At 46.8% G+C, this 23,106-nt stretch overlaps 1 protein-coding gene across 7 annotated transcripts in view; it reads left to right on the plus strand.

The window, feature by feature from the left end:
• The window catches only part of LOC109646547 (receptor tyrosine-protein kinase erbB-4-like), a 198,817-nt gene that overhangs the window by 97,676 nt on the left and 78,035 nt on the right, over window positions 1-23,106 (plus strand). For all 7 annotated transcript variants that reach the window (XR_011240546.1, XR_011240547.1, XR_011240548.1 and 4 more), the window contains 2 exons: window positions 2,583-2,734; window positions 20,567-20,753. Coding sequence is in view for 4 of the 7 variants with exons in the window: in XM_069521524.1 (XP_069377625.1) it covers window positions 2,583-2,734; window positions 20,567-20,753 (339 nt within the window). In the remaining 3 variants the exon portion in view is untranslated. The remainder of the gene's footprint in view (window positions 1-2,582; window positions 2,735-20,566; window positions 20,754-23,106) is intronic.

Consider the following 23,106-nt stretch of genomic DNA (forward strand, 5'->3'; position numbering starts at 1 on the left):
CCTCACACACACCCTGAACTGTGTGTGTGTGGGTGTGTGTGTGTGTAGAGGTGTGTGTGTGTGTGTGCTGGAGGCTGATATTGACTTTAGAGAGTTGTTTTCTTCTGACTTTTCACCTCTACCCTCTGATCTTTTATCCACACACACACACACACACCCACACACACACACACACACACACACCTGCCGGTAGGTTTCAATAACGGATTATTACAGACGCTCGCTAACCTTTCATCACACACACACACACACACACACACACACGTTTATTGATCTGACCAATTTGAGATCCTGGCGCAGACTTCCTTTAAGTTTGTTGCTGCCCTTAAATCATTTCATCTAATAACTCATCTGTGTGAGTGTGTGCGGTCAGCAAATCTCATTTATCACCATCGCTGTGGTCCCCTCTCTGCCGTTCTGTCCCACGCAGCCTGAACCCGCAGCAATATGGAGGCTCAGCGAGCAGAGGAAGCGCACTAATCTTTACAGAGCCAACGATCCATAAAGCAATATGGGAGTTTATGAGCTCTCAGTGTTGTTCAATATAGGAGCAAGTTCAACTATGCAATAGTCCGCCGTGTTGTTTTATTTCCTTCATTTTGAAAGTCTTGTAGGTGGACGTAGAGAACGTGAACTCAGGCTTATGAAGAATGTACAGCAGGTGTTTTTTAAAAGACACAACAGGAGGTCACGTGACCCCTGATCGACGCCATACATCTATGACTTTCGCCTGTAAAATCAATCAATCAATCAGTCAGACTTTATTTATACGATATCGATAACGATATAGAGAGGAACTGAGGGAACGCCGTCATAAATATCACATTTCAAAAGTGAACAACTAAAAAAAAAAGCTAAAAAAAAATGTAAAAAGTAAATACAAGTTTATAATTTAATAAACAAACGAGAGAAAATGTTCCAGAGATGAAGCCAAGATATTGCGGATTTGATCCATGTCCCATCTGCTAACATGGAGGAGGCGAGGCTTATGAGTTATCTGAACATAATAAAATATCAGAAGAAGTGATGGAACGATTATGTTTGTTAAGTTTGAGGATTGGAAAAGAGTCGTTGGTGATATTCAGACATCAGGCCTATTCATAGCTCAGCCACAGACAAACTTTAACGAGCATTTTAATTACAATGAGCCAAACTCCATTCCAGTGTCTGCCACACACCCCGGCAAACAAACCTCCAGCCGAGCCCGTGGTAACGCGGCGCCGGCGCCAGCTGAACGGAGCAGATGGCGGGAGGACTGAGGCCCGGGAGGCTGGCTGACTGGTGGAGAGGCTGGCAGGGACGGAAAGAGATGCTTGATGGCTGGAAAGCGGAGGAGCTAATTACAGCGGTAGCCGCCGCTGGAGTCAATTGTGATGCTTTTATCATCGCTGCTGCAGACGAACGCGATAGTTTACAGACGCAACATGTTTTTTAACCAGTTCCCGCAAAGAGACGAAATGGTAGCTTTCGCTCGGTGACAGGAGAACATGGAGAACTTACCTCGTCTTTTTCATTCTCACACTTTCTCTTATTCCACTTGCGTAACACAGCACATGTGGGAGCTCAGTATAGGAGCTGTGGGTGTAGCTGCCTGTAGCGTGGATTGGTGAAGGGGTGTGTGTGTGCGCTTCTGCAGTCTCATGGTTTGGTTTGTGCGTGCGGCTAAAACCAACAGGAAAGACCCGACCCCTTCTGATTTGCCCGTCCTTCTCGCACACACCGATTGAAACCGTCTCCACTCGCTATAATATCTTCAAAGTCTTGTAATCTCGTCAGCAGAGTAAAGTCTCGGAGTGAAACCCTGTGGAAAGGTCAACCGATGCAATTTGAATATCTTTGATTAAACAGCGTGCCGGTGCCAGGCCCAGTCTGTAGGTCACTGCCTCAGAGAAATGATACTCACCCCTCTCACCCCACTTGTCTCTCTCTGAGTCTTGACACTTGCAGCTCCCTGATTGTTGAGGGTCACGTCTGTGGCCCTCTTCCCCCTTTTCAGCAATTTACCCAACGTCCCTGCCTTCGTCTGTTCCCTCTGTCCGTCCGTCCACCCTTCTTCACCTCAAAATCTCACGCCCTGAATGTGTCCTCTCTGTCTCGCTCTCCGTTCATTATCTCGCAGATTCTCACATTTCTCAGAAACTCTAGCCGTTGAACCGTGCATCTGCAGACTGTCGTTTCACTTTAAACCCGCTGTAAGTGCAGTCAGAGAATCAAGTTCGCTAGACTGAAGCTCAGAGAAAAGCTCTGGGGAAAAGAAATGCATCAATTTTTCACTGGGGGTAAAAAAGCAGTTTAACCTATCTAGGTTAGCTGGTCTGACCTTTAAGTATTAAGATAGCTAGCTTGGAGGCATTTAACCTGAACGACAGACAAAATTTCATTACTCTTTTTATTCATGTTTCTACCAAAGCCTTTTCATTTTAATCCGCACTTACTTAACTTATTCTGAAGCCTACGCTTCTTGGGCTCGGCTTACTGAGGTTGAACGCTGTGTTTTGAATATTTCCCTGCACTAAATCACTCCGTCTGTAAAGATCACTTCTGAAATGACACATGTTTTATGTTTCTGTCTCTGCCTGTAGTTTGCCCCGGCACGGAGAACAAGCTCAGCACTCTGTCGGACCTGGACCAGCAGTACCGCACCCTGAAGAAGCTCTACGAGAACTGTGAAGTCGTCATGGGAAACCTGGAGATCACCAGCATCGATCGAAACCGCAACCTCTCCTTCCTCAAGGTAGGAACGGCTTGTATCCGTCGTGTTCGGTTTGTTTTCTGCACAACAACATTGTTTCTGTGAGGGTGGATGGAGGAGGAGAAATGCTGAGTTTAAATGTTTAAGCTTTGGAGAGCTCCAGCACCACAGAGAGAGAGACAGACTGAAATGGAGCCTGACAGAGAAACAGACGCCTGTGACTGACTCATTCTCTATTTCCTACATAGAATAAACTCAATTGTTTTTGCCAGAGTGAAGCTGAGAGCAGAATTCAGACCTTGAAATAAAATGGCTGACAGTACATTGCTGTCCATCGTAAATACGAAATGATTCGAGACCCTGCCAGAGACTCTGGGCTGGAGAGTGTCTGCTCTATAACAGAGTCTGTGTCGTCCCAGGTTATAAGAGCACAAAATAAAATATCTAATTAAAACCAAACCTGCTGAACTTTGACTTTTTAATTTGACCCGTGTCCCGTGTGCTAACAGGGAGAAGGTGGGGCTGTACCTATACTGCAGCCAGCCACCAGGGGGCGATCGAGGCGCTTCGTCTTCTCACGTCCTCCATCTTTATTTACAGTTTAGACACAGACGGGAGTGTTTCAGCACCACGGACAGAGACAGAACCGGAGCGGGCTCTCATGTTTCAGCACCACGGACAGAGACACTGATGCAGGCGAACGTACGACCGGCATCTTATTTTGAAAAGCCAAAGATAGTGATCATGCAGGAAGTGGAACTAATGATAAGAGGCACTGATCAGAATTGCTCTGGGAAACGAGCGGCACTCTGAATGTAAAGTGCCGTCACCGTTCCCCTCGGACACACTCGTCCCTCGGGTCTGTCGCTGCTCTCTCTCTCTCTCTGCGTGTGTGTGTGTGTGTGTGTGCGTGCATTTCCATCAAGTACCGAACGTGCACCAACCACCATCCCTCCCCCCTGCTGTTTAATGAAGTGAGGTGTAGTCTAATTACTGGGCCATCGCTATCAAATGAATACCATAAACAGTCCCATTAGGCCCAGCGTCATTAGGGAAACAATTAGGCATCTGGGGGATTGTTAAGTGGATGTGAGGGGTGGGGGGGGCGGGTTTAGGATTTGGGAGCTTCGTGGTTGCCATGGTAACTCTGTAGCCGTCACGTTATTGGTCACAAGGAAGCGAGAGACACCACCTGGAAAATATATTTCACTTTTAATGGGCACCTCACAGTTTTAGATTCTAAACCAAAGAATTAATGATTTCAGCTGCAAATCTGAGAAAATGTTTTCCTGCCTGTTTGGGCCCGAGAGTTGCAATACACACACGTACACACACAAACACACACACACGCACTGGCAGGTTCACACAAAGTTCAACATCAGCATGCACACATTTTACACACATGTGCGTCGTGCGTTTCAGCCGGCACACACCTCCGGAGCTGCAGGCAGTTCGGGAATGGCGAAGGAGAACTGATTCACTCGGACTCTGCGCTCCTCCCAGGCCGCCGCTTCAAACACAAGACAGTGTGTCCGTGCACAGTGTGTGTTGACGAGGGGATGGATGTGGATGCAGGGAAGGAGGAGAGGAGTGAAGGAGGAGGGAGAGGAGCCAGAGAAGAGCTAGAGGGCTGTCACTTTTATGGCAGGCAAAAACAGCTGCTGTGCTAAAATTACAATGTTCAGCTACCGCGCCGTGGGGTTGTGTGTTTATGTCTGTGCACTGTATATCTGTGTGTGTGTGTGTGTGTGAGGAGAGAAGAGGGCAAACCAGGGCAGGGATGGAGGGGGAGAGGGACAGAGGGAGGAGTGGGTGATCTTTGCCTGGCGAGATGCTGACAGTTAGACGGATGAGATGGCTCCGCAGCCTCCTCCAAACCACATCTCTCGGACTTCCTGATATTTCAGTAGATTCACGTTGAGGAGCAGAAATGTTTTTTCTGTCTGTATTGGATCAGGGTCAGTTTGCTCTCACAAATAAACCTCCGTGTTTGATTTAACGTCTCACTCCATCAACTCGCCGTGAAGAGTTAGTTCCTGCTGTAAAATACTTTGAATGGTGCGGTTTTTAAAAGAGGAAATTAAAAAGTTGGATTATATTTAAATTCGGATAGTGAGTGTTGAACTATCACAGATCCAAAAGAGAGGAAGGGAAGACTGATGATGAGTCACCATTTGGCTCAAAATCTATTTTCATACAAAAATAATGATTCAGAGACACTGAGAAGGTGTTTTGTACGAAAAACAATATTATTATGATTATTATTATTATTAGGGATTTTATTGAAATTTTGAAAATCTTGTATTTTATGAGACACTCGGCAGCATCTCATAGTTTTGTATTTAATATTAAAGACGTGTTTTAATTGAATAGCAAGAATTAGTCTTAAAATTATGTTATTGATTAATGGCTGAAAAATACATTTAATTATTTCTTTTAGCCTCTCGAACAAAAAAGGAATTTTAATTTATTTTATTTTATAATAATAAGAAAGGATTTCAAAGCAGCCGGTCCAAGATGGCGTCCAGGCTCCTGGTGACGTAGATCCTTGATTCACACAGAGGTTTGGTTTTGTTACTATTTCCCGTTTTTCCCGTTTTTTTAAAATCATATTTACCAACTTTCTTATCGATGAATCTCGTCCACACATAGTCTTTCTAAGAAACAAGGAGCAAGATTCAGTGGTGAACCATCGGGGCTGAATTCTCCCTGCGACAGGATCAGCTCAGTAAATCCTTAAAGTCCGTGAATATAGTCACAGGTGTCTGATGGGCATCGCCGAGGCGTCCGCCCCCACCGCCGACTTCTCTGGTCGGCTCCCGCCTGTCACTCAGAACGACCCCTTTCCCCGGAGTGAAGCCGGGATCCTCGCCAAGTGGCCCGCACTGGCAAAACAACCAGCTAATGATGTCACCTAGGCTGAAGGGCTCTTCATTAAAGCCGGATCAATCTGGCCACAAAACACACAGCGCTGTGCCAGGGCGGCAGCTGAGAGGAGAGGGATGAGGGGACGTCCGTCAGTAAAGCCACAGAGAGATGTACACACACACACACACACACACACACACACACACACACAGCTCCAGCACTAAGAGAGAGATGAATGACGTGGCCACTGAGGTGTATACTTCATGTCTACATGCAGACACAGACACTCTTTACTCAGCTTATCTCTGGCAAACACCAGCCGGGAGAGACAGAGACAAAAGAGAGATATGGCTCCTCTCCTCTTTTTTTTTTTTGTGGTTTTTTTTGTTTTACCCGGCACTCATTTCCAATTAGTTTTTTTTTTTTTTTTGAAGAAAGAGTGGGGGTTTAACGTGGCTCTGCGAGTTCAGTTCAGCAGCAGAGCAACAGAGCGGAGAAGAAAATGAAGAGATGAGAGGGGAGAGAAAAGAGACTCCTCACACCAAAGGCTCCCCATTTTCCTTGGGCTGTATTTCAGCTGCAAATGAAAGCGCTCAGTGATTCTGCAGCTCAGCTCTTCTCAAAGAGAACATCCTCAGAAATCTATTGTGGAGGCGCACGTTTTTCTGCTCCGGCGCCTCGATCGCTGTGCGTCTCCTGTGCAGCGGGAGGCAGCGGGATGCCGTTACAGGAAGTAAATGTTAATCTCACAGAGACAACGCTCATATATGTTTTGACAAACTTTCATTCTGTATTGTGACAAACTTCCTGAGCTGAAACTTGACGGCGTCCCCCCCCCCCTCTCTCTCTCTCTCGTGTCCTTCGTCTAACCTACTGAGATTAGTGTGCCAGTCAGAGTCTTGCTTGTGTGTGTGTCATTATTCAGCTCTCATCTGATCGCTCCTTCTCTCTATCTGAGAGTGTGACCCTCTGCCATTAATTCACTGTGAGCCTCTAATTCAGACGCCTCTCCGTCGCACTGGTTTCACACGTCCGTCCTTCAAACTACGTTCGCTATTCATCCACGCTCATGATGCACTAAATGGCCACACACTCGATGGCTGTACGTTTCTCTTTATCATCGCTTCTCCAATGAAGAGGAATCTTTCTGCACATTTTGGACCCTGGAAGCTTCAGTTCTAGATTTGAAGGCCTCTAAGGTTTAATCCTGCGTCCTTGTGTTAACTCTTTATGTACGATTTATTTATTTAAGAGTGTTTCCGTGGCTTTTTATCAATAAAACCAATTTTTCCGCCTCACCAAAACATAAAGCGTTCTCGTGCGATTATACATGGATGGAAGAAGAACTCAGCGAGCACAGTCGGTTGGTTTGTGTCCGTTTACCTAAAGGGCGAGTAAAGTGTTTATGGGAGAGTCAGTGGTTTTTGTTTTTTCCCCCCTCACCATGACAACCTGACTCCCTCTTTGTGTTGGGACTCTGTGTTTCGGGTCTTTTGGGTGAGTCGGGGGGGATTGACCTCCACCCCTGACGGCGAGAGATGTTATTTACATGGTGACACACAGAACGCCAGAGGACAAGGCCAGTGATGAGGTCAAGTGCTCCTCTCTCTTCTCCCTCGCTGCAGACGTTTCACGCTGTCGTGCTCGACGCCACACAATGGCTGTCAGAGCGCCTCTCCACCAAATAATGACACCATGCGCCGAGCGGCGGCTGGAGAGGTGCGTGCAAGCCAGGCGAATCATACAGTTTCATTAGCCTTTGAACCAGCTGAGGAGCTCATAAAAGGATGGGACTGCCGCCTGGAACTGGTGCTGTTAGCGTCTCGCGGGCGCCCGGCAGCGTCTGCATAATTACAGCTCTTAACGCTGGGAAAATTAGCACCCTGCTCGCACCAGCCAGCACTCTGCCAGATCACAGTGGCACAAGTATCTTATAGCCCGTTAATTGTGGGATAATGGAGATGTTCAAAGTCCACGAGAAGAAAAATATAACATTTAATTCTTTGTTTCAGTTACAGTCTTTTCTTTGGCGCTTTACCCCCGAAGTGGAACTGTTTCCTGCAGTGGAGGCTTTTGTTCGTCGGAAGTGAAGGAGAGAAACTCAAACGCCTATAAAAAGAAATGAAAATACAGGAGAAAGAAAGTTATTCGACATGTTTGGGGAAGAAAACATATATTTCATTGTCCGAAAAATTAGTCGACACAAAACGGTTTGGCATGAAACATAGAGAACGTGGTTTCGTACTGGTGCAGGATGGTTTTCAGCCACTGTTCGCTAACAAACAGAGCTGCAGAACTTTAGCTAGCTCCAATCTGTGGCTGAGGTAAAGTGGCTTCAGGAGAGAATCCACAGTTTATATGAATCTTGGAGATGATTTCCATTCTATCTATTTGATAAAAATCTGACAATGAGGATATAATAGTGTCTTTAATCCTATCACAGAACTCACAAACAGAGAGTGTGCATGTTGTTTACACAGCTGCCAACTCATTTTGAAGAAACTTTAAAGACAAACAGCCCCAAACTCAGAATTTGGGGCTGCCACTGTTGGACCTGGCTCCTGTGGGAGTTTCAGCTCCTCGGTTTGGATGTTGGGATGTCTTGTGCCCCCGGGGGGTCTTGGTAGGTGGTACGAGAGAGAGACACTGCTCCTGCTCATTACTGGGCTGCTGCTTGTCTCGCCTGCAGCACTGAGAGCTGTTGTTTCAGCGCAGAGGGGCCAGAGAACCAGAGCACTCGCACAAACTGCAAATATTATGGAAACGTATGCATGTACACACATTCAAAATGCACACACACAAGCTGCCGTCCAGTTTCCAGGCTGATTGTCCTGTCCACCTATTCATCTCTGCACCGGCGTGCAGCCGCCTCCCGCACGCCGGCTTTTTTTGACGGCCTGATCAAAGCAGACACGGTGCGCGGCAGAGGTCTCCGAGGTGAAATTAGAGTCTCACTGCTTGCTCGGCGTGGAGGGGTAAAAGTGATTACCGTTAAATTAAAAGGTACGACCATAAAAGCTCGCCGCAACCGAACCCTCGCAATTCATCAAAACGATCCCACGGCGCGTCTTTTGCTTATCAAATTGTAAAATATTGTCCATGACACCGGCGTAACAGGGGCGTAATTAATGCACTAAATCAATTCTGAATCGCTCAGCGCGGAGTGGCCCTGCTGGGATGCCGTCATTATCACAAATTATGGTGGCAGATGCACGGGGCCGAGAGGAATGGATGGAGTTCCTCCACAGCCAATCCTGTTCATTTCCCTCCTGCTCTGACTCACTGAGCGTTAAACAGCGAGCAAACAGTTTTATTAGCCAGCGCTACTTTGATTTTCACGTCCTGGAACTAAGACGTGGGTTTTAATGACGAGGTCCTTATTTCCAAAGGCGTAAATTCAAGAGATGAAATTATGTTAAGAGTCGGATCTTTTCTTTTTTATAGACACGGGGTTTTGAGAATAAAACGATGATCTTGTCTTGACGGAATCATCACCCAGAGCAGATTCTCTGTTCAGTCTTGGGTTGAACCGGAAGTTGTCTCACCACAAACACTTCTGGGTCGTTCACCGACATCAGCAGCTTCTGCAGGAGAGGCTGAAGTCGGGCCGAGAGTTCACCCCTCGTTGCGAAACACACAAATGAATAATGGAGTTCCTCTTGTCCCGGTCTTGTCTCCGATAACTTCCCATGAACTTTGTGAAATCTTCAGATCTCAGCTGCGAACGTATGAATAGTTACATTATGAGAACAAGACGAGCAGAGCGAAGCGCCTCGTGTCCGGCTGAGTTTAGCGGAACTTGTGTAACGGGGCTGAGTTCACATGACAACTATTCATGAATATTGTATTTTCATGATATTTACTGAAGATGTCCTGACTCACGATGGTTCATAAGATGTTCATTGAGTTGCGTAAGGTTGATTAAAGCAGCGTGTTTGAATGTGAACTCTCTGATTTGTACACAGAGGAGTTCTGCTTCTTTTACCGTCTCATGACAGCGAAACAAGATGCAAAGATACAAAAGAAACCGAGAGCAGAAAAAACACGTTTAGAATCACGTATCACTACAGTGAGGAGGAGAATGGTGGCTTTCTTTCTCCAGGTTGAGGGTGAGCTGCATTTCTCGAGGTCGTGTTTACGGGTGAAGGAAGATGAAGCCGGAGCGTGTCGGTGCGACGCTCCCTGACCTCCTTCTGTTCGGGAAGAACCTCTGGAGCCCACAGGAGGAGCCGGAAACTGTGGCTCGGGAGAGAAAATCCTTTACACAACAACTTTTTAACGTCATTGGATATGAAGATGGACGAATGTTGATTTCCTCTTCTCGTCTTGTTTCCATAAAGCGGATCAGGTGCGTTGCACCAGCAGCAGCTGGACCGCAGCAATGAACTGCGGGACTCACTTTGCTCTGAGCGCCTCGTCTAAATGTTGATGGGATGAGTGTGCGTCAAGTGTGTGTTGTGTGTGCAGGTTGTTGGCATTTCTCATACATTTGCCGTCATGCCAGGTGGCGCCTGAACGCTCACTTAAGCACTAAATGGGACAGAACCTGCGTGTGCTATCATCGGTGTTACACCTTAATACCACTGTGATACGGTTGTCCTCCTGGCACCGCTCTCCCTCGGCTCCCTGGGACGTTCCTCCCTCTGCATTCTTTAGTGCACATCACGTCTGTGACATCGATCCCTCCGTTGAGAGCGCTCAGTCCCCCCCCCCCCTTGGCCCCTTTCAGATATTAAAAAGGCATCTTAGCCGCAGATTAATTCATGGCTGTGTGTAAATTGTTTCTCCAGATGCCTTATTAATATCTGCGTCCTGCAGCCGGCTCAGGGAGGAGACGGCATCGCTCTGCTCCTGCATCGCTGAGTGGACATTTACACATTCGATGTACGAATGTGAACACGTGTGTCTGCGTGTGTACGATATGTGTGCGTTGTGTGCCTCATGATTGTGTGCCTGTCTCTCTCCGTGTTTAAGTGAGTTGGCATGAGTGTGTTTGTGTTAGTTCGGGGCCCCTCGGCTCCCAGTCCTGCTGTTGTGGAGCCTCTAGGGCCAAAATACAGCCGAGGGTGCGAGTCTAATCTCAGGATGAGATTAGATGGAACCCTCTTTTTAATTCACGTTTTATTTACCGTAGTTCAGGAGAAGACAGTTTGTTATCGTCCTCCTCTATATCCCATCAGACCATCACAGCCCATAGTGAGTCCAGTATTTCGCAGTGTGAATATTTCTCCCGGTTTATTCCATTTCATTACTTTCTCTTCCTGCCACTCTGAATTGACTGTAATTCCATTAGAGCTATTGTCAAGTCCATCCTGTTTACTATTACCAAGTGTATTGTATATATTCTTGAAATATATATGCAGATAGCTCCTCTCCTATATTCCTCAACTTCTGCCTCTGGAGTTATTTCCACGCTGGCTGAAGACGAATGCATTTCCATCCTGCTCAGTAATCCGCTCTGCTAGCGGCTGGAACCCGTTTTGTCTCAGTGACTGAGACGGAAGTTTCTTTGTTTCTCTCATAAAGAAGTTCCGAACATTATTGTTACGACAACGTCACACCTTAGTTTCAGCTCAGTTTTTTTTTTGCAGGGCAGGTTTTTGCCCTTTTGCTCCTGATTTGCCCAAAAGTAGAAATAAAAAAAACATTGCGCTGCTCACATTGAGACGGTGTGAGTTCCTCAGACTCTGACCTGAGTTAACGAAACGTCTTTGACTGTATCCGACCTCAGTTGAGCAGGATTTCATTTTTTTTTTTTTAAATACACGTGTGTATTGTCAGATAAACTCTCGACTGACGTCACATCCATCAAGTTTGAAGATCTGAGCCTTCATACAGTCCACAGCCTCCGGGACAGAGATGACGTGCAGCTTCCTGTCCGTCTCATCCACCTTCTCTCTCCCTCACGTTGTCGTAAACATCCTCTCCTCCCACGTCTTCTCTCTTTTCTTCAGGACTTCATTTTGGCTCCAACTCCGACATGTTCTTCACAGTCGCCGTCGTTTGAAGTGGCGCAGAATCACCATCGTGTTTTTGGTGATGCAATTCCAGAGTGACGCAGACACAACCGGCTCTCGGTGACGTTGGCCTCTTGCGTAGAGTCTGCGTCAGTAAACCCGCAGGCGAACGGAGTTCTGAGGGTTTCCCCCCCACAGAGAAAGGAAATCACTTTTTGCAGTTTCTGATTGGCCGAGATAACTTACACACACACACACACACACACACACACACACACACACCTCTACTGAGCATAATATGACTGATCTTTGAAATTCAGGTCGGAGCACTCGGCTGACGATTTCAATAAAGGTGCTTTCTGTCTATTTATTCAGCCGGGGAGAAGAACCTGGTATCTGTCATGAAAGCTGTATCTCAGACTCCATCATGCAGCCGGATTGATTTATAACACCAACGTGCATGTCCGCAGGTGCTCGTGCACACACACATGCACAAACACCTTGTGTTGCCGCAAATCAGGACATCCATCTCCGATTAGGGCAATTTGATTCCAGAGTCATGGAGGAGTTTAGAGTTGAAACGTGGCGTGCATGAGGACTCCGCCATCATTTTCCACTAAAGGGAAAATGGCTGACAAATAATACACATGCACACACACACTTCTGTGCACTCGCACTATATAAGGAGACAAGACAGATAAAATCTGACATGGTTGTAATCAGTCCCACAGCTGCCGGCTTACCTGCCCTGAATATATTTGTAGTTCACAAACTCTACTTTTCAACAAGGAGAGAGAACGAGTGAAGAATCTCTGGTGTGATAATTAGAATGTTTTTATTTGAATAAAAATCTAAATAATAGATCAAACCTGACCGTCAGAGCTGCAAAAACAAAACCAAACTTTGAATAATCTTTGCTTTTACCTGAGGAAAATTAAAATTCATACATAAATGATTTGATTCTAATCCCCAGTCGGAGTTTTCAAGTCCTCTCCCCTCGGTCTGCGACGGGTACGAGCAGCTGCCGACTGATACCCAGTCTGATTCCATTGTCCAGCTGTGGCTGCATCCAGCTGTGCATCAGGTCCAGTCACCTGGAGGGCCCCGTCACACACCTCCCCTCTTTCTCCTGCTCTCGCTGGGCCCCCTCGTGCTGCGGATTGGCCCCGCCCTCTCCCTCTCCGTCCTGAGCCGGGGCGACCGTGAATAACGAGGGACTCAAATCTGAGCTACAGGAGCGAGGTGCATACTGGAGATGAGATGCTTCTCACTTTTCCCACCATCGCTACTGTCAAGGCAGCGGAGAGCCGCCCGTGGCTGACGTGCACTAGCTTTGTCACATAACTACATTATGTAGCGTCCCCAGAGGCTACAGCATAATGCGATACGCCGTGCGACTGTTGCCGGGTTGCTACAACAGCTTCGCCTCATGACTTATGTATTAGTGATTTCTCTGCAGGATCAGATACTGTACCGCACTGTCACTGTGTTAGCTCTGCCTGCTAATGCGCCGCAAACGTTCCCCCTTGGTGGTTTTAATTTCAGAGTCAGGGTCACACTGGAAATGTGTCTTGACAACGCAGACGCCTCACGGACGCCGCTCGTGAAGCGGCCTCATGTGAGATTGTCGGCCTGTCTGAGACAATAAATATCAGCGCCAGAAGCCAGAAGCACAGCTGCTGCTGGAGGTGCACCCCTGGAAGTCTCTCACACACACACACAGACACACGCAGTCATCCCAAAGTCATTCACTTTAATCCAACGTGGTTTAAAAAACATTCATTACATTTAAAGGATATTTGTACTTTCACTTTGCTCTAATATCTGATCTCCAGGTCTCAGCTGTCAATCATGACCTGTCACCCCGTTTATGTGACATCACATAACTAAACAAAGATAGAATATGAAGCTTCGACCACTTCTGTCGTAACTGTGACGATCACAAACACAATACCTGAGTTGAGTGAGTGAGTGAGTGAGCCCTTTAAAAAATCCCCCTTTGATTTACGTCTTCCTGATTTCAGCTGCTCCCCGTCTTCACGTCGCCTTCCCCTCCCGCTATTTGATCACAATTACACTGCGGTGGGATTCGGGACACCGTGTGTTCGACTGGAAGCCCGTCCAATTAAAGTCTTTTGATTGAGCCGAGCGAGAAATTAACTTTCCCTTTTTTCGCCTAATGTGCCGGTGGAGAAGCCGGAGCACCTGAAAGGGAGTGGATTTCAAGCCGCTCTGTGCCTGCGACATGAAAAGTGCTGCGTGGGTTCAAACCCCCCTCGCCCCTCCACCCTCCACGTTTGATGTGCTTCCCATTTGAAGTGAGCGCAAGGCCCCACCCCGGCCCCCCCACCTGCACACCTCTCACCCTGTTGATTCATCTCGCAGGAGTTCCTCGGGGGTGCTATCAACAAATGTTCCTCACAAGTTCCCTCAGAAAAGAGAGAACTCTGCACAAACACTTGGGCTGAATGACTCACCGTCGTTCTCACCGTGACATTTTGTGCAGGCTGGATTTTTCTTTCAAAGTCAATGGCCCTCCGCGCAGAGGCCTTGATTTTTAAACAGGATTTTTCTCAAAAAAATCTTGAATGTCACACCCGAGTGCTCTCGGCATACTTAACAGCCAAACAGTCGTGCGGGGTGAAGGAGTGCATCCTTTCCCTCCCGGAGCTCATTCAAGTGAATTGGTAAACAGGTCCCCGCCCGCCCATTGACTTTGCCGCGGCGTGGAGGAGTCAGATTGCGGCGGCGCTCGGCTGGGATCAAACCGCGGAGAGTCTGCAGTCTTTGGGCTGACATGCGCCGCTGCACTCTCCTTGACTCGCTGGCAGAGTGCTCTATATGTATGGAAATGAGCCATAATCACCATAATATGTGTCCCATCGCTTGTATTTTATAATGGAGTCATTACGCTTTTTTCCTCCGTGATGCCTTTTTTACCCCGTCTTCCTCTGCGTCTCCACTTGAGTGTACCTCCCTCCTCTTCCTCCTCCTTCCTCCTTCCTCCTCCTCTGCTTCTCGTGCCATCTACCTCATTTGCACTCTCACTCATCCAGGTGACAGGAACAGGTGCACTATTAATTATGCTTTAAAATCTCTCTCGCTGTGTGCTGTCTGCAGATGCTCCGCCGCACCGCACCCTCCTAACCCTAAACTCCTCTTCTCCTCATCCTTCCACTTTCTCTACCTCCGTCTTCTCCGGTGCGGTCTTTCACTCTTGCTGTCGAAACATCTCATCTGCTATTTTTATACGTTCCGATAACAACTTGATTGTCTTATTATCTCAAGACATCAAACTGCTTCCATGTGATCATGTCTGACTATCTCATTATCTCGAGACTGCAAATTAGGATTTGGTGGTGCTCGTGTTTGCTTTCCGGAGGTAACAATTGAATTACCTTGTTATCTCAACATATCAAACATTGTTTTCTCGTGAGCACGACTTAAATATCTCATTATTTTTCAGATAACGGAGCCGTGGTGTTTTTCAGGGGGATCCAGCTGCTGCGCCCCACTGATGTTGTTTAGGAGTCTATCCAAATCCGCTTAGTCTGATGAAAGCAACACTGCGAGGAGGGGAGACCGGAGCAGATTACATTTTTTAAAAACAAATCAGAGAGAATTAACCCCATGATGGAAATAAGCCCTCCTGGATAGAGGAACATATACAAATGGGGAAATAACGCTGAGGTTCTGACAGTGAGACCCGTGTGATGCAGCAGGTGGGCGGCAAATTAAATCACCACCAACACTTTCACTGCTCTTCCTTTTATTTTATTATTACTATACCCATCTCTCCATATTGGGATAGAGTTTAAAAACAGGAGTTAGTACATTTAATCCTGCTCCGTGCTTAAAGTGCTACTTGAAGCTATTTCCATTTTATTCTTCGTGTTACTTCTGCTTCACATTTGAGGAGAAAATATTGAACTTTATGCTCCATCGCATTTATTTGACTGTAGTGTTTTTTAATGCGGTGCACTTTCAACACTTCATCCGCAGCAGAAAGGTTCCTCCAGTGTCTCAGGGTATTTTTTTTTTCTTCATTTGTTGGAGAATCTTCAAAATGCTTCATTTCTCTGAAAGCTGTAAAACCTCAGCTAAAAGGTTCCGTAAGTCACCAAACCGTAATAAATGAAAAATTCAAATTCGGCAAAAATAAACCGTTTAACGACACGTTTCAACGCATGCAACGACACGTGATGACATCATCTCAACAACATGAGGAGGTAGAAGACAGAGGTCATGACTTCATGTTTTACATCGCACGTTCCGCAACATAGTGATGTCATCGGTGTACAAAATGATGAAGTGAAGGACAAAAGGCTTTCTGCTGCACAAATAATTTACATTCTCGATATTATAGTTTTTGTTTATCGTTTTAAACCATTAAACATCTTTGATGTCACATTTAAAACCAGAAAAGGTCAAAGAAAATATCCACAAAACAGTGAGGAGGAATGTATATATGTGTGTGTGTGCAGCACAACTTTGTTTTTCTTCTTTCCAACCTCATTAATCATCTCACAGCCTCTCAGATTTATCTCATGACCCTTTGGAGCGAGCGCAGAAACCACTGGATTAAACTATTCAACTGCAAAGTGTGAGGAGAAGATAAAATTATTTAAACCTCAGTAAGCAGCAACATTAAAATACTGCTTACATACATTTTAATAAAGTTAAACACAAGTCAGACAGGTTATTTTTCTACCTTTGACACAGTGAATACTTGAATTCAGTATTTAAACTTGTGATGAAGCAGTTTCACGTTGTATTTCCTGAAGATAAACCTGTAAGTTGCTGCGATTGGACGGCGAGTTGTTGACGCTCAGCCTTGGCTCCTCTCGGCCTCCGCACATTTGCACATTGTTGATCAATCTGATGTTTAATTCTGAGGTGAAATGAGACTCTGGGCGTCGCAGTCAGGAAGTCGATGTTCACGGCTTTAACTATCCCAGCGTGCTCACCTTGATAATATAAGATTATCCTATTAAAGCTGCATAATTCCACTGCTTTATGAGCTGAGAGTACAAGCAGCCACATGGAAATGATGCTCTTTAATTCACACTTCTCTTAAATTGCAGAATTTTTTATCTAAATCTGGGGTGAAGCCTGAAGGCGATTCTTGGGAAGACTGAAACTGGGGGGAATTTGTATGCAAATCCTCTGGCAGGGTTTCCTCACACTGAGCCGGATGAATAAATTATTCCAGACATTCACGTCATTAGTTTAAAATCATCAGGCGTTCGGGTGAATTCTCTCTCTCACGTCTGTTACGTCGTATTTGACCTCAAGCAGGAGGCTCCTGAGCGCTGGTGACTAACATTCAGCTCATTCCAACACTGTCTTCAATGGATCTGATTCAAATTAGAATAAGTATGAATTGTGTCTGGAGGGGTCACAGGTTCCCGGGCCCGGCAGCTCGGGGAGTTTGTGTATCGAGGGTGATAATATATATATTGTTTTTAGTAAATGACGCAGTTGTGGCTGCGCTGCCTCGGCCTCGCTGCCTCGGCCTCGCTGCAGATACAAAGAGCGATTTACCAACATGTGAAATTCACAGTTCGCCCCGGGCGATAACCGAACGGAGAGAGGAAACAAGCCTGTCGGGACCGCCTCGGATACCGTTTGAGTGAGTGCTCCACACAAGGCCGCTAATTGCATGTGATTGATGGAGAAAAGCGCTAGAGGAAATGTTAAACTTGCAGTGCATTATGGGTAGTTGACCTGTGTGGACTAAGTCTCGTCTGTGCCTCGTAGCAGTGTGGGTTTTTTTTTTTTTTTTTTTTTTTTTTTTTTACACGAGCATATATGAGGCTGGTATGTGTGTTCAGTGGATTCCGCTCAAACCCTTCGTGGCTCTCACAACACAACAACACTGGAATCAAAAGATTCAGACCGAACCGTCTCTGAAATAACGACCTGAACTTGTGCCCGTGTGAGGATTTAAACTCTTTCCTCGTTTTTTTGAGCCACTTTAATCACTGGCTTATTTTGGGTGAGGATGAAGGGGTGAGGTGCGAGCGTGGGCGGAGGCAGTCGAGGGTCCGCGCACCTCGTCGCTACAAATTACCCCTCCCACTCAGCTTGTTAAGTGTGTGTTTTCTTCCGAATGTACGAGGGAACCACACCAGTTCATCTGCCCACCGTCCAGCTTGTTAAGTCTGAGCACATCGCCCACAAGGCAGCAGTGGGCAGCGTCTCCGAGTTGCACTCTTCAGCTCGTGTGTTTGTGTTTCTGAAACAGAGCGCGGTTGATGCGGCAGGAGGGGAAATGCAGGTGCTTGTGTTTACTTCCCTCCAGACCTCCCTCCCTCCCTCCTCCTCCTCCTCCTCCCCCCTCTTTCCTCCCTCCCTCCTCCAGCTCACAGGAATGCAGATAAATATTGATCCAGAGAGCGTTCAGAAAGAAACTATTTACGACAACATAAGGAAATTAAATAGTGTCAAAGCGAAGGAACATTACTGAGAAAGGGCAGAGTAATCCTTTAATTTAATTAGGTAAATTACATTATAAAAAATCCTCTCTGTCGGTTTTTTCTTTCCTCTGCATCCTCTCTCCCTCTCCTCTCTCCCTCGCTTCGGCTGGAAGGCTTTCCTGCAGTTGCTAAGCAACAGGGAAACAGTTTTTCTTTGGTTTTTGCCAGCGGGTCCCGGAGGCTGGCAGGGAGAAGGGGGCACAGTGGATGCACTGTGGAGTCTGCCAGCAGCCGAGTGCGTGCCCACAGCTGGGTCGGGTTACGGAGCCGCCTCCCCCTGTTCCCAGTCACAGCGCCGCTGGCCGGCGCCTGGGGGTTGCGGCGGCGTTATAGCGATAGCAGGGCGAGCTCACGTGGCATCCCCCGGGGCCCCCAGCAGTAAACACGGGGTCGCAGTGGGGTCAAAGCGATGGAGCGGCGTGGCTTCCAACCACGGGACCGGATCAACAAGTCCCCCGGAGGTGACATCCTCATCCTCGCACTTGGTTTTTTTTTTTTCCGAGGATGAGTCATAAGTTGCACAGAGTTGCATGGAGTTGCACGACTCTCGAGCAAACACAAATCACAAAGCATATTGGACAGAAAGTTATTTCAGCAGGGCTTCTTGACAGGCAGAGGAACACCTCGCTGGAGAACTCCTTTGTGCAATAAGTATGCTAATCAAAGCCTCCGCTGAAATGGATTCTACTGCTCTTTTATTATGTTGTTCTTTCTCTCCTCCGCTGATTGACACATTGTAATCTTGCTAATAAGCACCTCCACTGTCTGTTCCCCCTCCATTGTCTTAGCGCCACAATAGGCCGACGCGGCAGGTGCACAGCACTGAGCGCTCAATATAGAAGCTAATCTCAGTTACCTGCTATTATCCTGAAAAGCAGGAGCTCGGCGTGCTGCGTCCCGACTGTCAGTCTCCACTGGGCGTCCCCCGGGGGTCAGCAGCCAGTCAGACCTCACCTCACTCACGTCCTCCCTCCCTCACAGCCAATCATCCACATCTTTACTGGTCCGTCTCCGGTCGATACCACGTCTCTGGAGCCGCCTGTTGTTTTGGAAACTTTTTCCATCATAGTCTGTCACAGGGTTTTTAAATTATTTCTTTAAACAAAATCTGCTCTTTCGAGTTTGCAGCTGGGATTCCAGTGAGGGATGTGTAATCTGAATTTGAATTTGAACGCCGCCATGTCACGGCGATGACATCATTTGGAGCCAGAGTCTGTGCGGTAGCATTCTTGGGATCGAGTTCCCTCTGAAGCTCCCGCTCGACCCATTGTGAGCCCGTGAATACTTAAAGATCCATAAGTGTGATAAGAACGAGTCCTTCAGCTAACGTGGAGGAGACACGTGAGTGCCCTCTGCTGGATCGTGAGCCACGCTTCCTAAGATGCTACAAACCTCTGCTGTATATTTTGAATTCAAACTCGTCATTATAATATGAATACAAAACGTTTCCTCCCACACTCGAATTAATGAATAAAACGTGACAGCTCTGTGGCTGCACTAGCGACCCCTACTGGTTGGTCTTGTCATGAGGAAATAATGTGACTCTCTCGCTGGTGGAAAAGAATCTAAAAGAAAAACCCACAGGAATAAATTCTGTCAAGGCTGCAGACGATGCCTCCATTGTACAAACAGATCTGTTTCCTCTCCTGCTTTTAAATGTAGTGTTCTAATTAGGCTTGTCAGTGGTGGTGGGTAAAATGTGTTAGTGTGGCATTTAACAGCTGTCGTATGTGTGTTTTGTGAGTTTCTGTGTGTGTCTGTGTGTGTGTATCATCGAGCTCATGCTGCTGTTTGAGGGACTCAGATGAATATTGCATGGCCACAGAGATGGAGGAGCAACAACAGGGCGATATGTTTTAGAAGACGCACACTCACATGGAGGAGGCTTTGCTCTGCAGGGCTGTCGATGTGGAAACACAGTGTGGTTGAACTTTAACCTAATTTCTGCTGAGCGGACGACGATTAAAATTTTAATATTCAAAAAGTCCCTCGTCGACAGGTCACTTCACCACAAGATGCACAAATAGAATCATATAAATTAAAGATGAAAATACAAATAATGTGCAAAAGAAATCTGTGATTGTTTTGTTTGTTTCTAAGATTGTCGTGTGTTCTTGTATCGTTGCTTCTGAATCTCTCAACAACTGCTGGGAGACTTTAATCAGAGGAGACGTGTAATTAGTCTGTAGCCGAGGTGACGTTTTAATCTTTTTGCTCTGCTTGGACACATTTTTTCAGGAGGCTGACATTTCAAAATGCAAATAACCCACTCCACGCCAGGGTCGGGCGGTGGATGACGCCATTGTCCATAGCTGGTGGCTGACATGTGGAAATACATTGTCGTTGCTATAATGTAGAAAAACTCATAATACTTCTCTATCTTTTACTTCCAATCAATTCCCCCCCAGACGTTTGTTTGGCTCCACCCAGATCTTTAAATCCAACCGTCATCTCAATTTTATGAGACATTAAAACAACGCAGGTCCTTGGAAATGGTCTTTGTTGTTTTAAATCATGTTATTTAAATTGAACGATGTTTAATTTCCTCCTGTCTCTGGTTTCCCCTGCAGTCAATCAGAGAGGTGACGGGCTACGTGCTGGTGGCTCTGAACCAGTTCGACTACCTGCCGCTGGAGAACCTGCGCATCATTCGGGGCACCAAACTCTACGAGGGCCGCTACTCCCTCGCCATCTTCCTCAACTACAGGCGGGACGGGTACTACGGCCTGAGGCAGCTGGGCCTCCGCAACCTCACAGGTACGATTGATGACACTGGATTATTTAAAGACACGCTGCAGGATCAGCACATCAGCGTGAAACTCCTGCACTTTTCCCCTCTTCGTCTTTTTTTTTTTTTTCCACTTCCACTCTCCGGAGTTAAATGGAGCAAAAAATGAGAATAAAAGTCTGGTTGTGTGGATCCATTTCTCAGCAGCCTGTAAAATATTCCCCTGCACTAGAAACGCTTGTGTTTGACTTGTTTTTACACCCAGATTTAATAGGGCCTTTTTAATTAAGTCACAAAATTGGAACTCAACTTTTGAAGCTACGTATCTGCCACCCTGGCAAATTAATCTCCTCTGTTGCTATATGGAAGGATCAAATGTCTGCGAGAAAAGTCCTATTTTCACATTAATTACATTTTTGTTTACACTCTCAAAAATAGGCTCCTTTCATGGAGGAACTTTTTGGAAGTGGAGATGTTTGTTATGTTTTATGGATGAGCTGGGTTTTTTTCTCATCATGTGAGAGGACTTATCAAAAGTGGACTGCATTTCGCAAAAAGAGAAGCTTTTGTCTAATTTAATGTCGGCGTCGTGACCTCAGCGTCGGTTCGTCGTCGTCTTAGCGGTGCAATGACCTTCCAGCTCCACTCAGAATAATCAAAGCAAACACCATCGTCTATTTATTTTAAAAGTGGCCTCTTTATTGTCTTCCTGCTGAATGAATCCTCTTCAAATTTTCTCCAAATAGCCAATTTCCTCGTTATCGCTATAAATCATCACGAATTGCTCCCAGATTGAGCTGCGGTGGCGGTCAGCCTGCTAAAAGGTTCGCCTCCTCCAGCGCGCCGGGGCTCGTGCGCTGCCTCTTTCTTTATCCGCAGCATTACCATCGCTCCGGGAGAGAAACTCGAGCTGTCACGGAGAGAAGGACAACTGTCACATGCAATCTGAGGAGAGGCGGTGCGAGGGTCGCTCACAGAGTTTCCTGCTCTGTTTGATGACACTCTGTGTGACAAAGAGGACGATGGTAAACAGAGAGAGGCTGAACGCGCGGGTCGGGAATGAAACCGGTGAGTTCCAGGAACACATGAAGGCTGTGTCAGCTCTGAAAGCACAGGAGGCTTCAACATTCAACAGCAAACGTGGAGAATGTAGAAAACAGAAGGCAGGAAGGGAAACCTACCTACTGCTCCCACTAACGTCGTAAACCGACCATCTCATCGGCTTCACACTGAGCCTGTGTTTATTTGAAGGCCAAAGGAAGTGCAGTGTTGAATCTGGTGTCATTTGACACGAACAGGCGGCCAGTGCCCTGCAGTCAGGGGGTTGAACATGTCTTCCTCTAAGTCCTCAGATACGGCAGTGATCAGTAACTGGCCGCTCACAGCCAATGACATCTGTCTGGAGTCACACAGACATTCAGGGATGTTGAGTGTTTGAGGAGACGTAATAATTCTGAAGTAGCTCCCGAGCATCGACACGAGAGGACAGAGCAGACTTCATGATTTAAAAACTAAAAACACAACACAGTGTTGGAGATCGTGCGACGCCAGCTCCGATACCAGAGTTGGATAAAAATTTGCTGGATTTCTTTGTGGCACCAAAACAGAAAAAAATGTCGTTGTTCTTCCAGCACAAGTGGAGCGGAAATCTCTGACAGCGTCTCTCCGCGGCCAACGGGATAAAAAAATCATGTCCAACACGTATGTCCTCCTCAGCACAGCCAAAGAACAAAAGCAAAAACGCACACAGAAGCTGCCAGTCCTCCTGTGAATTAACAATTTAACAACGTGCTACTGTACATGTTGCACCTTTAAGGTTGGTTTCATGGCGCTGCAGTGCGGAGGAAGGATGCCAGAGCATGAAACAGGGAATCAAACCCACCACGGACCGACCACGTGGTCTGAGCCCTAAACTGCCAAGAAACCGGGACGCCTCTGCTCGATCCCCCTTTGTTGTATTTTGCCCGAGGCTTCTTCTCTGGCATCGATCCGCCCGCTTTGCACTGCTCTCCTGCGGGTATTGCAATCCGTCCTGCATCCATCCTGCGTTTTCCAACTGCTGGCGATTCTCGGTCACATGTCTCGCACTCGGTGGGACCCAATTAATTGCGGGGAAAAACCGGAGCCATGTGTCTTTGCCGTCCTCTGGCAGATTTTAGTGAGAACAGACAGCATCTTCAACAGGTGCAGTAAAACGTTGAGCGTGGAGAAGACGGACAGCAGAGATTCATCCTGGCCTCTCGTGACTTTGCAGGAGCATGTGATTGATGGCGGGGGATCAAACAGGCATCCACATTAAAGCCGGTGACAGATTTAGTGTAATAAGCTGTGTTTTATAGAGTCTGAACATGGTGATAAAAGACTCCTGAGAGTTTTAAGGGC

This window comes from Paralichthys olivaceus, chromosome 24, assembly GCF_024713975.1.
Source record: "Paralichthys olivaceus isolate ysfri-2021 chromosome 24, ASM2471397v2, whole genome shotgun sequence".
Lineage (NCBI taxonomy): Eukaryota > Metazoa > Chordata > Actinopteri > Pleuronectiformes > Paralichthyidae > Paralichthys > Paralichthys olivaceus.